The sequence below is a fragment of the Lineus longissimus genome, chromosome 16, assembly GCF_910592395.1.
Source record: "Lineus longissimus chromosome 16, tnLinLong1.2, whole genome shotgun sequence".
NCBI classification, from domain to species: Eukaryota; Metazoa; Nemertea; class Pilidiophora; order Heteronemertea; family Lineidae; genus Lineus; species Lineus longissimus.
In genome coordinates this window covers 13,444,213-13,458,767 of record NC_088323.1, presented here as the reverse complement: position 1 = coordinate 13,458,767, position 14,555 = coordinate 13,444,213, and the positions used below count along the sequence as shown (strand labels likewise).

The 14,555-nt window shown below is 42.0% G+C and overlaps 1 protein-coding gene across 1 annotated transcript in view; it reads right to left on the bottom strand.

The window, feature by feature from the left end:
* LOC135500409 (ankyrin repeat domain-containing protein 50-like) overlaps nucleotides 1-14,555 on the bottom strand; it is a 745,855-nt gene that overhangs the window by 454,424 nt on the left and 276,876 nt on the right. The window contains exons 8-9 of the mRNA XM_064791866.1: nucleotides 7,789-7,869; nucleotides 6,228-6,338 (exon numbers count right to left, since the gene is read on the bottom strand). Coding sequence (XP_064647936.1) covers nucleotides 6,228-6,338; nucleotides 7,789-7,869 — 192 coding nt within the window. The remainder of the gene's footprint in view (nucleotides 1-6,227; nucleotides 6,339-7,788; nucleotides 7,870-14,555) is intronic.

Sequence of the window (14,555 nt, the reverse complement as noted above, 5' to 3'; positions counted from 1 at the left end):
TGTGGTACGGCATCAAATGCCCCTGAGATATCGAGAAAGACGCCCCTTGTTACCCGTTTTGCATCATTGTTTGACAAGATATTGTGAACAATGGCGACAAGTTGTTTCTGAGTATCGTGACCTGGCAGGAATCCGGATTGACGTTCAAACAACAAGTTATCCTCCTGAAGGTACCTCAAGATAGCCTCATACACTGTGCGTTCAAATACCTTTGACAACGAATTCAGTAAGGTTACCGGCCTGTAGTTATCGGTCGAACATTTCGATCCCTTGTTTTTGAATATGGGAACAACAATACCCACCTTCCAGGCTGAAGGGAAGTGACCTGACAGCAACAATAAGTTAAATAACCGACTTAACGGTTCGTCCAGGGAACCAGCAACCAGCTCTATCATTTTGTTAGTAATACCATCAATGCCCCCGGCCTTTGATGAGTCTAACTTTAGCAAAAGCTTCCTGATTTCTTCCTTAGAGACATGTAGATCTGATAACGAACGCTCGGTTCTTCTGCCAAAATCAGGAACCGTAGATGTGACGAAGTTGTGATGAAATTTAGCTGAGAAATGGTTGAGGAAAGCCTCACATTTCATCCCATCCGAGTCAAGGACAACACCGGAACTCACCAAGGTCGCTATTCCACCACTGACCTTTTTGCCCAGTAGCTGTTTCAGGATGGCCCAGTAGTTCTTCGAACCTGTTGAGTGCTCACTGAGCGAATTACAGACTTTATCGTGATGTGTACGCTTTGCTCCGGTAACAAGCTCCCTTACGTTCCTCACTGCTTCCCTGAAGCGGTAAACATTACCGGCACTGTTAACCTTGGTCATTTTCTTGAAAAGTTTTGTACGCCTCTGTATTGCTCTCCTAATCACTAAGTTGAACCATGGCATATCGTTACGTCTGCTGACTCTATCAGAATGAGGAATATGGACCTCGAACATTGAGTACAGAGTACTCACGAAAAGATTACAAATGACATCGGGATTGCCAGATCTAAAGACCGAATCCCAGTCGAGATTGCGAACCGATGAATTTAACCTTTCATGATCAAGCTGGGAAAACTTTCAAGCTCTCAAGATGGAAGGATCAGATGGAAAGGACCGTTTGAAGTCGAAACAGATTGAGGTTGTACAATGATCAGACAATGAAAACGGGATACCAACATCAGAACTCGAGACTTGGCCGGCTGTATTACAAAAAATAAGATCCAAGCATGATTTACTTGCCTCTGTGATCCTAGTCGGCTTATCAATGAACTGGAAAAGTGAATGTTTGACAGAGATGTCGTAAAGTAAGTTTCCCTCAACAGTATTAATGTCATCACTCCACCAAAACTTACTGCGGGCATTGAAGTCCCCACCAACTATTACCGTGCCTGAGGCTCCGGTCAAGGCGTTCACAATATTGTCGTCTACATTGGTAAAGTACTCATTCCTCAATACAGCAGATTGCGAAGGAGATCTGTAAAATAACCCTACTAATATGGTATTAAAGCTGGATTTGATCTCACACCACATACAGTCATCCAACTGGTTTTCGAGATCTTTTCTTCTCTTGAAACACAGAGACTCTTTGACAAAGACAAGCAGACCGCGTCCCTTGGGCTTGTATAGTGATTGATCCATACTATGATAGCCATCTATTTTAACACTTGCCAAATCTAGATTACAACCAGTCTCAGACAAACAGGCCACATCAATATCATCTGATTTGAGTGTAAGACTCATGTCATTAAATCGCTGACCCTTTTCTGCAGTTAGGCTATTTACGTTGGAATATAGAACGTTCAACCCAATAGGCCCTGGATTGAGGTGTATGTCTCCACACAGTAATAGAAGTTGTTTAATCAAGCCTGGGTTAGTAATACATAGTAACAAGGTAGGAAGACCTGGGCATGCGCTTACTATGAGTGTTACTATAGCGCACACACTCAACACGCAGGAAGGTGATGACCAGCATTTGTAAACATGCAGTGCTGTATTGGAAGAGCTCCATGATCTACATTACTCAGTCTTGCCTCTCATGTGACAAGGAATGGAAGTGGAGGAACCAGTCCATGGTGGGGAAATACGCCTGCGGCAATATTGGACTCTCTACAGCAATCCTTGCTGCAGGAGCGATTCTGAGCAAGACTCTGCGGGTCGTGGACTTGGTCGTGGGGGGGGGGGGGGGGTGCAGGGAATCTCTCCTATGACTTATTTTGGTAATCAGAGAAATTTCTTGCACCAGGCGATTCGCAATGTGTGGGAGGAGGAGTCCGTCAGCAGTGTTAGGTCTCTTGGAGAAGTTCCCAAGCTCGCTGGAGACGCAAGATGCGACTCAATGGGCCATTGTGCCAAGTACGACAGCTACAGCCTGCACGACACAGATTCGAACAATTTTGTAGTGACAGAGCTAGTACAGGTATGACATATCACAGACATGCACATTGCATGTTTACAGATGAAGTTTGAGGACAACTAATGATTTTTAATTTATATTTAGTCTAGATTTTAGTTTGTAAAAAAAATGATAAAAGCTGTGTAATGAAGAGTTGTCAGGTTAATATTGAGTTCACTAAGTCTAAGGTAGGCGTCACAGAGTTTTAAAATTAGTGTTCCCATGTGCCTGGCAAACTATTTAATTGTCAGGTTCAATTATTTCAGCTTTGTCTCAAATTACATATTATTATCTTTGCAGTCAACAGAGGTAAAAAATAGCTACCACATGGAGCTGGAGGGTCTGAAGCGTTGTGTCAGCAAGGTTGAGGAGGAACTGTCTAACCAGAAGATGGAGCTTATTACAGATGGCCACATGTCTGCTGCAAAGTGGGTGAGAGAGAAGCCGGCCAAGAACATCAGGCACTACTTCGATATATGGCATGTTGCAAAAGGTATTTACACAGTGATCACGGCAAAATGCTGTCACCTGTACGGAGGCATTGCTTGGTTGCCTCCTTCAGTGTCAAGCCCTGTAAACTAACGACATTTTGACCAGCCCGGCCGACGGCGGTCTCTCCTTGAGCACATTCTCTACTGGGAGGGCTGTTTGATACCTCAGTTAGTATTGATGTTTTCAACTAGAAGCATTACATGCAACTCGAAATACTTTTTTCAGGATTGCGGAAGAAGTTAACCAAGCTTGGTAAGAAGTTCCCCTTAGTATTGAAGTGGATTCGAAGTATAATCAACCACTTGTACTGGTGTGCTGTCACAAGTGACAATGACAAGGAACTTATCATCGCCAAGTGGAAGTCCGTGGTTAACCACATTGCTAACGTTCACACGCACGATAGTGAACTTTTCCCTAGATGCATCCACAGAAGAGTCCGGCGGGGAAGCAGTGGTTCAAGAAAAGTAAGTGCCCTACACTTGGACGTATTCCTAGTAACCTTTTGCTACATCAAAGTAAGATTTTAGATCAGATTGTTTCAGATTGAATCGAAACTTCCTATTTCAATTTACTAATCCTATTCATTTCAGGTTCCCAGGAGTATGACAAAGTCTGCAACATACTTGTGAATACGAAGTTGCTGAAGGCAGTGTCCATGTTAAGTTCCCATGGCCAAACATCAGGGTTGGAAGGATGTCACAGCACTGTGATCCACTTTGCGCCAAAGATGTTCCACTTCGGTTACAATGGAATGAAAAGCAGGTAGGTACACACTAACTGTTCTGAATTACTAGTGATGTAACTGCTCCTCTTGCTCTAAGCAACTCTCTGAAATCATTATACATGTAATCATGTTCGCCTACAGTGTGTCAATTTGTTGTCTTTCAGATTGCAAATGGCAGCACTCCATTTCAATGAAAATGCAGGAAGAGCGCAAGGCAAGAACAAAGATGGTTCACTCCGATACAACATGCGAAACCCCAAGAACAGGCGTGGAGATTATATTGTAGCAGCAGTGGCAAACAGCGCTACGTTTGGTAAGTATTTAGTGTGTTACAGTGTTGCAACTGGAGTATCAAATTGGATAAACACTTTCTTGTCAGAAATTTTGAGTTTTCCCGTTTTCAGATGGAACAAACTTGGGGTTTTCTTGCATGAGGTTTGATTTTTCAGCTGAGTTTGGGGTAAGCATAATGATACCCAGGGTCTAAAATATTCTTCAGCCAGTTAACATCAGTCAGCCACAATGATAAAATGTCTCCACTTCTGTCTTTCAGGATATGTTGAGAAGTTTGCAGCTGAGGTCCGACGGCTAGTGACGAGTGGTAAATTGCACGAAATCAGTGAACAAAACCCTCCACCACTATGTGCCAAATTTGAACGACCACCTAAGGAAGAAGCCGTTGCCAACCGTCGGAGGTTCTCACGTTTTTATAAAAGGAAGTGAGGCAGATAATGGTATTTCGTTGCTGCAGTCGATGTATGATCAATCCTGTTCAGGAAACAGGGGAGCAGTCAATCATGAAATCGAAGTTGAACACTGACAAAAGTGTTGAGTTGTATATCTGTAAAATCATTTATTCTCATGTAATGTACATTTCAGTAGAAAGAATTGTAACTATCCATGGTACTGACAAGGAACCGAGAACTGTATAGAACACAGTGTACTTTCTGATTATTCAAGAAGTTGTAGTTTTTCAAACATGGATATAGACATGTAGTATTATTTGATACTATCAAAGAGTAGAGACATAGTCACAGAATAATTAAGAATATGTTGTTACTCCTTGAACAGAAAACCCACAAATATGGCATCCTCTTCAAGTCCAGGTGGAGGAAAAAATGCTCTTACTTTGGAAACGACACACGAAGGAACTACGACACGCATGTCTTTTCCTAAATATCCATAGGTCCAGCGAATAACTTGGCGATAAGCAATGTGGCGGAGTTTCTTGTGAGCTGGTCCCTCATAAGCCTGCTTTCCATACTGTTGCTTGTACTGCAACCAGGCAGTTTCAAGAACATGCGTATTTAAACACACTGGATCAAATCCTTCATGACATGTGATGCAGGCCACCCCCTCTTGTTCAGTTCCAGTCTTTATTCGGATTTCATCAAGTTGTTGACAACAGATGCACTCTCCCCTTGTTGGCATAACCTGGCAAAAACCACAAGTGCACCTAAAAGGGTAAAACAATAAAAGATATTAGTCACCATGAAGAAACTAGTGGCAAATTTTGATTGCATGTATGTATGCATGGCCAGAGATGCTTGTGCAAAGATCAGCTGATGACGTATATCGATGTACACGGCAATGCACTGTCCCTGCACCACCCATGGCATATGCTCTGCTGAGAGGGTTGGCTTAAAAACACGACTTCCCCACTAGAGTCCCTCATTTTACAAGACCAATGGCCTACAATTCATGCCTAGGACTGTCAACTTACCAATTTCCCAGAACTGTATGGTCAATTCTGCCTTCTACATCGTCATTATCAACGTCCATTTCAATTTGATTAAGATTGGCATCGTTCGGCGGCTCCGGGTCGTTGGCCTCCGGTTCGTACATGTACGGTTGAATAAAGACCGCGTCTTCGTCTGCCGTAGCTGGAGCACCTTCACCAGGTTCATCACCTCCTCTCTCATCAAACACAATCAGTGTAGATTGGCATTGCATGCACTGATCTGTTTACAACGCGTCTCCCTAGATTAACGTCACTTCCGTAAGTTGAGCGAGGTGGTCAAAGATGGCGAGTGTTTTCGGAATATCGCTTCGGATCATAAATAAAAGCACAATTTTTGGGTTTATACCAACTTGTATGCCAAATGTCTTTGTAACCTAAGGTTTAAGCAGTATGTAATGATTAGGAATCAGCCAAAGGTTATATGTGTTACATTCGACGATAAATAAGGACTTTAATGATCAGGAATTCGCTCACAGGGACAATATATTCATTGCGGTATTTATATGTTTTACCACTTGAATTGCATTCATCAGCTTGACATGAACGATTTTCAATGAATCAAGCATGCTGCACGGAAGGAGCATAGAGAAATCTAGTTGATCTTCCAAGAACGGATGTTTCCATGCAGTAAGTTGGTGCGTAGCACGCACATTTTACAATAACAAATTTCTGTTTAAACATCGTCTGCTACAGAAATGTTGTAACATTAGACCCTTGTCCTAGTTTTCCCCTAAATGGGCATCACAGTTCAGCTCATCCTAGCACCAGTGGTTTTCAGTATACTTCGTCTCTCGACACGAGGTAGGACCGGTATCAAAAACCTGAAGCTCAGGATAGTGAGCACTGAGAGACAACAATTAAGGCAGCGGTTACCAACAAGTTACTTCTTACCGTATAAATCTCATAGTCTACATAGTCTACATGTGCTCCATCTGATAGCAATTTGACGACTGCTGCAGTATCTCCGTCTCTGGCGGCTTTGGCTAGAGATTTACCCTGACTCTGAAATTTAAGTGTAATATAAACATCATAGCGTCCTATTCCCGAAGCTTTCAGAAGAAGAAAAATACATTTGACACGATATATTTATAATATTGAACCAACAGCAGTTTGGTGCTGATATCCCAACACTCACGAGAGGGCACAGGCACATGGAACTAATAAGAGCTCAATAGCCCCCTAATCGACTGACAAACACAGGTTTCTAAAGTTTCTGAAACTTTTCCAATTTTCGGCGAACAGGTAGATATTAAAGATTACTGCTGTATGTCATGATGAAATATAATATTCCCACTATGCAAAACAGTTGAAGTTTTGAAAAAGATATTTTGAGATTACGTGGCCAGGTGATGTGGGGGGCTATTGAGCTCTTATTTCCGCGTGCCTGTGGAGAGGGTTAAAACATGTACAGGGTTCGAACTGGCACGGTCTAGGTCGTACTCATGAATGGTGATCCGATGGTCACCGGAACAGACTCCGAGGCGTTTTTTTTTCCATTGGCATATCAGAATTGGTTAGAATGGCAGGCGGATCAAGGGGGGGGGGTCGTGAACGTGTTTTTTTAGAATAAGTCAAACATTTCGATCAAAACAATGTACAGACTTTATTTATCATGTTGTGTTAACACTTTAATGGATCCCCAATACCACAACGAAGAGCGTATCAGCCACTTGTGATGACAGTCCTTCTTGCTTAACGTTTGGTCTAAAAGTCCCCCATTGTGTCTTCGATCACGTTTAAGTGCCAACCCGCTTGTAATTACGCCATTATAATTGTCAATTGTAATGTCGCAAGATTAGGTCGACATTTGTAAAGAAAAGAGTGATGGTGCATGATTGTAACATTCCCATGTCTTGCTCTCCCTCTATAATATACTACTAGCCTAATTGCCTGCGTAAGTAACCTCCCCTCCCATTTAATTGTTTACTTCCGACAAAAATGCAAGGTGTCAAATCGTTGGCAACACTTCCTCTTGGATCTATTTCTGCTGGGTCAGGAAATTACATTTTCGGTTTCCAAAATGATATTTTTTTCCGAAGCGGGAACCCATATCATTCACTATGTGATGAGCTTGATGCCTTCGATGCTTTTAGCTTCGGCTTTGCCCTCAAAATTCACATCATAGTAATAATGCTTGTAAAATAAACTGTAAACAATTTCCCCCTGAAGGACCACAGCTCCTTAAGAACTGGCACACGGACAGGATTTCACAAAGAAGTTATAAATATCTCAGGACTTGGCAATTGCTCCCCCCCCCCCCCCCCACCAAACAATAGGACGCTATTTGTGGTAATTGGGAAACATTATCGTAAGTTCTTGATGGAAGGCGTGGTTTTATGACTTACCCAGTGGGCGTTGCATTACTTTGTTCATTATATATTTATCAAAAGGACGACGAGGACAAAATAAACGAATGGCCGATATAAATATTCGGAAGAAGTGAGGAGTTTACCTGAGAGCATTCTTTCTCATCACTTGCCGTAGTTTTAGGCGCTGCGCCATCTGAAGGCCTACCGACGGGCGTTTTCTGAGACTGTGAGAGATGCAACGAAAAAGAATAAAAGGTTTTTAATTTGGGGGCGAAGTCTTTTTCTCTGTGACCACACCATCATTGTACCATAACCGGTGTGACTGCTGAGCACTTCAAATGTTGCCAGCTTTTGTGTAAGTATTTGTGGTAATTGGGAAACATTATCGTAAGTTCTTGATGGAAGGCGTGGTTTTATGACTTACCCAGTGGGCGTTGCATTACTTTGTTCATTATATATTAATCAAAAGGACGATGATGACAAAATAAACGAATGGCTGATAAAAATATTACCAACAACTATCATCAATGAATAACCCAAGATATTAAACAAAATCATCAGTTTGTATGATCAATCTTCTGAAGTCACCAACACGACATTTCTCCTGAACGTTTCGATTCGCCAGCCCTGCAGTACATGTAAGCTCATGACGTTGTTTTAGCGCGGTGGATGAAAGTGATTACTCCCCCCCCCCCCCAAGGCTACAGTGTGAACCCAAAGATACACAGCTTTCTCTCTATGCTACTTGGACGAAAGCAACGCCATCGGGCTGTCAAGTGATCAAACCTCGACGCTAGGTGGTTTAAATTTTACAGTGTTGCTAAAGCACAAGCACCACAATGGTTTGATCTTCGTGGTACTCATTCATATCGCCTAAGTCATCAAGATTGTATAATTCTTTCACCTAGAAAGGCAGCCTCACAGAACTTGGAGATGACCAATTTGTTTTCGAAATTCCCGATTTTCCGCAGGCAGGGCATGTCGATGCAGCTAATCGAAAAGTTGATGAGACTTATATCCAGAATATTTTCTGAGCGCGACCCCAACTCGTGCCAAATAATTATTGACCCTTGCTGGGCAGGAATTTGAACCAAAAAAAATATTTTTTTCAGTAAGTCAGGAACGAAGTAAAATGTAGAAAATACTAGTAGTTAGTTCATGAAATATTATTTTTATCCGAAGAAAACAAAAGATAAGCCAATAGAGTTTATATTTTATTCCTAAACAAAACTCCGTCACAATCGGGATTTTATATTGAATATCAGTTAACAAAGTTGCGGGTCAACACCTCTGATAAGGAAAATGAAGTTTTAGAAGAAAGTGGTGTACATGTAGTTATTCACCATAAAAATGGGTAAATTTCACCAACTATACGGAGAATGATGTAGGTGATGTTTTGGCACTTAAGTCGGGGTTACCTGCTTTGCACGGTAATCTTCTATTCTGCCCTTGTGGTCATTGATCACACCAACACAGTCCATGCGTTTGAGCATCTCCATCAACTCACTCAGTTCGTCGTAATCACCGATTGCCAGCTTTCGTGCCCTGTATTTAAAAAAATGATGATATTCCGGTTGTATCCAAATTGATTTTCAGGTTTTTGCATTATGAATGTTATGTGGTTCCAACCCAAGGGTCGAAAAAAACTGTTTTAGATTTGCATCACCATCATGATAGTTACTAATTGCTGCACCGACCGGATTATGGCGAGGTCGTCAGTGCTTTTACATAACGAAAGTCGGGTGAACACACTGTCTGGTGGTACACATACCTTTCAAGACTGTTCCACACATCGCAAAAATTACTGCACTTCCCCAGTTCATTGAGGGTGAGCGTTTCCGCAGTCCCAAGAAAGTGCTTCAGTTTTCTCACCTCCTCATCTGTCAGCTTTCCATCCAACTTACTTAACAGATGTGCATGCCACTTTTTGTCCGTTTTTTCTGCCCCTGAAACATTTGAAATTGCATTTGATATTGTCTGTATTGGCATGATTGGAACCACAGAAAGCCTGGGGGATAACAATGGCAGACACGTTCAGGACTGCAGAGGCCTGCGTCAACTGGTGCTTCTACAGAGGAAATCAGGAGCAGGGGGAACTGCAGATCAAACGGAGAAAGTGCCTCGACCACACACTAAAAGCCAAGGAACAACACCAAAAAGCACGCACTTGCTCAGGTGGATGAATTTTGTGCACGTTATGGCGGAAGTATTCTCCACGTGGACTATAGAATAACAGGGTTTAACAGAAAGCCAGACTTATTATTCGATTGGTGGTTCATAAAGGTAGCTCCAAAAAAATACCATACTCAGTAGCACGTGACAACACTCGGCCCAAGACTAAGTTGAATTAGGTGGTACGTTGATTGCGTTATGCTGATAACAGTGCATTTGCAGATGCATATTGAAGAAGATATGCTGGAATTGTGTGCTGTATGTAGCTATGCACTAATGACAGATAAAATTATGGAAAACTTTGAAACCGTGAACGTGATCGATAGCGAACAGCGCCTACTGATATGCTACACACATAGTGAACTTTCAAGACTACAAAAAGTTCAGAATGCAGCTGCTAGGCTTCTAAGTAAGACCAAAAAGAGGGAACACATCACCCCTGTACTTAAGGAGCTGCACTGGCTGCCGGTGAGATCACGTATCCAGTATAAAGTGCTACTGACAGTACTGCTGACGCATCAAGTCTTACATAATGACCAAAGCCCGGAGTACCTCAAGGAGTTCCTCAGTCTTCGTGCCCCGGACAGCAGGCTTCGGTCTTCCGAGGACCAGTGGCTCCTTTCCATACCACGGACAAGGGGCGTCTTCGGAGACTGTTACCTGGGGAACTTGGCACCCAGGCTGTGGAACGCACTTCCGGCCTGGATGCATGATCCCATTGGCACCAGCGCCTTCAAAAAACATCTTAAAACTCACCTTTTTATTGAACACTTCGACACCAGCACCTAAATGTTTTAATCTCTATGAATGTTTTAATCTCTATGTACAATTTTCTCTTTTACTATGTGTGGTTTTTTAAATTGTACAGTGCTTTGCAAATGATTTTCATTCAAAATCACTTTTAATATAATAAATTGTTATTATTATTATTATTAGTCAATATTAAAATAGAATCTTAAAGCAGTCTGAAGTAAATTAGAGCGTTTACGTCATTAGTCATGTTAGTCAAGGGACCAATGAGGAACATTTGAACGTTGACCTCTGTGACTTTGAAAATTGGGTGGAACGAAAAACTCGTGCACCGTATAATGTATGCTTAACAGACACACATACCATACTAATTTCATGAAATTCCGCTGAGTTGTTTAGGAGGAAGTGCAATGTTTCCATTTTCAGCAAACGCACTCTGATGGTGAAAGCGTGAATCGGATAGACGTGATTTTCAATAGTGAACAGCGCCAACCGATATGCTACACATTTACTGTATATGAAAAGAAAACCTCGAAGCACTCTCAAGTTAGATCGTTTACGTCGTCGTTAGGCAAAGGACCAATGATGAACATTTTAACTCTGACCTCCGTGACCTTGAAAATAACTTGTGTGATATGTGATGTATCCTCGTATCCTCAGCAGATGCAACCTACCATGTACACTTAATAAAATGCCTTCCAGTTGCAAGGATAAAGTGCTATTTGTCCGTTTTCAACAAGCCCCCCCCCCCCGGTGGAGAAAACGTTTACGTCGCCCCGATGGACGGCCCGACGGACGGCCCGACAGACCAACGCCGAAGAGAACGACAATACCCTTAGGCCATGCCGCTGGCCGAGGGGTAAAAAACTTACACTTTGTTTCTTATCGTTCTATTTTCAGTAAATGTTACAGTTTTCATGGATTTCTCAGTCAGGGTGGATACCACTACAACGTTCCACTGTGAAAAGCATGCACAGTACAAGAACTCGAAGACAAGATCACAATAACAAAATGAGCACTCACCTATATTTTTAGCTGCCATAGTTTTTTTAAGTCATTGGGTCTTCCACTGCAAATATCTGTCGAATGGATGATGATTCACCTGAAAGATGGATTAAAATCCGGATCACATTCGGGATCAAGAAAGACAAGAATGTCCTACATTCAGCTTCAGAGAGACATGACTTGTGGACGTCCCCTGCTCTGATTGGCGCTCGACAATGCCATCGAGAATAAATTAGGGGTTACTCTTTTACGACCCTGTACACAATAAATCCCTGTATTTCAACCAATGAGGGGAACTGCCCTGGGGCTTCAAATACAGAAAATAAGAGTCCTAAAGCTCTTGCCGAACTGCTGTAATACAGTTTGTGTTGGGGGAACTACATGTACTCAAATGGACTCCACGATGATTTCCCGATTGACACTCTTTACTTTCAATCTGCTTACACTTCTTCTGGGAGCCCTAGGCTCACGTCCCAGGATCTCCTGAATCTCTCTCTCTCTCTCTGGGGTTCTCTGAGGTTCTCTCTCGTGGGAAAGAAATCCCCCCCCATTTTCTTGTATTGTTTACATGTTACTAAGGCGATGGTGACATTACTCCCTGATACGAGTGACGTAGCGGGCGTAGTTAACCTCGCCTTCCATATATAACTCAAATCTCAAAAGTACACATTATGTTTACCTTTTTCCCGTTTCCGTTTACCTTTCCCTGGTTTGGTTACTTTTAATTTTCAACCTGAACGAAATAAACTATATTATTCAATTTGTGTTTGAACAAAATCACTGTGTGAGACTGAAAACTGGACACCTAGATGTCACTAGTTAACCCTCAAAAGGAGGAGATAAGATATTGTTTGTTGCCAACCTTCTCACACTACAGCCAAATAGGCCTCGGGGTCTCACTACCTCGTCTCGTGGACTTGACGGAACGGAATATGATAGAAAATTGTGCTAAAATCAAGCCCAAAAAGGTTTGCCTGTTAAAGGTAGGAATTGCAGGGAATAGTGGCATGCTTTGTGTGGAGAGGGCGCCAGCGATGCATACATAAGCTGGCTCAAAGTGTGGGTAGATACACATCTTGTTCACATGATAAATGCATGCAAGAGTTGTATTTTACCATTAGTGTCGTCGGTCTTGCATTAGATAGTTTGAGATCAGCAACTTATAGCAAAACGTATACGTATACTTATTAGTTTCTTCCAAAATACGTCATCGAATATGGGTCTGATTTTTTCCCATCATAAGTTTTCCATTAGTCGAATCTTCCAGCCTGGATAAAAATGCTCTGGCTAACTCACGACTGAGATAACACAGCTTCAATAATTAGGGAAACTATATTAGCTCAGATCTAATTACAACCGCCAACAGATAACCACAGACAGAGAAAAAAAGGCGGTTTTGTGGGTCCTTTTCTGCGTTCAATCCGTCAAATTATTATACGCGGGCCTCAGCTGAATACAAAATCCATTACAAGACTTACCATGCTTCTATGCTGTCATCGTCATCAATCGGCGCCGAGTCTATTACATAATCGTGTTTCTATACGCGGAGACCGAAAATTACTACGCAAGTTGATTTTAAGGGAAATGAAACAAACTGCCACCAAAACAAGCTTTTTCTTTTGTACATTCCATTCTGATTTAAAAATCATTCACATCAGATTTTATGCGGAGTTTAAGTTTACACCTTGAGCGTGTTACCCTTTACGTCTAGAGTAGAGGTATGGTAGAAAACTGAGTTTGATCAACAGTGTGCCTTCAAAATCTAGCTCATAAGTAATACGGGCTGGCCTATACATGGACCCGTATATTCGTCGATTAATCGAAATAGAAACAAAGGCGAAGACGGCACAGCCGGTAACGGTATAACCATCGGACAACTTGTGACCATCCAGATTGAGTTTGAATACATTGAATGGTATCGAACGACAATGCCTATGATAATTCATATTTCTTGCGTTATTGTTCGCCAAAATATAGCGTGTTTGTAAGGCGAGCTGTAATTGGTTCCAAGGCATTGGTGGAGTCGAACCCTCATCCATGGTACATTATTGTACGAATACGTCAAAACATAAGTTTGGGTTTTCTCCATTCATTTTTCTATACGCTTCAACGTACCCCGATGTTTATAAGTACACGTATAAGTTTTGCTATAAGTTGCGGATCTCAAACTCTCTATTATGTCCCATTTGAAAACGTTTGGTGATGATAAGGCATATTCCATATGAGCCCTGATTATACATCATATTAACTCTTAATGTATTGACGTTGTTCAGCTTCCAGACAACGCCGTCAATATGGGCGGAGGCTATACGGAGGCAATATCGCTGGAAGTTCAGTAATGTGATTATCTTGGCGCGATGCTACTTAAAGAACAAGATTCAGACTTGCAGCCATCCTTATTAAAATCTTAAACAAGTCCTTTACTTCGGGCTATAGCTATCAAATGACTTCACAACTGCCAATGTGGCTCTAATCTATTAAAAAATTGAAAAACTTTCCGGCTAATTATGGACCCGTCTCTCTAACCTACATTTGCAGCAAAATTAAGAGCATAAAATTAACCAATATCAAAGTATCTTGAAGAAACTTATCATCCGCAAGACTTAACATGGCAACATACATGGTTTGTCTTGCAAAACCCCTCGACTTTAAATTGTTAACGACCTGCACAACACCTCTGCACGAGCAAGGCAAGTCGATGCCATTGCCATAGACTTTCGGAAAATAATTTGACAGGGTGCCGGATGACAAGCTCCTTCTGAAAATGGGCAGTTATGTACACTGGATCCGAAGCTTCCTGACCTCACAAAAGTCCAAAAGGGTGGTAGTTTTGGAGGAAAGAGATCAGGGTGTTTCCAGCCAGTGACCTCGGGTGTTCCCCAGGGTTTAGTTATGTGACCGACCCTGTTTCTCATCTTCATCAACTACATCGCAGAAAACTTCTCCACTGCCGATTTCCGGACGACACCATCATCTATCGTCA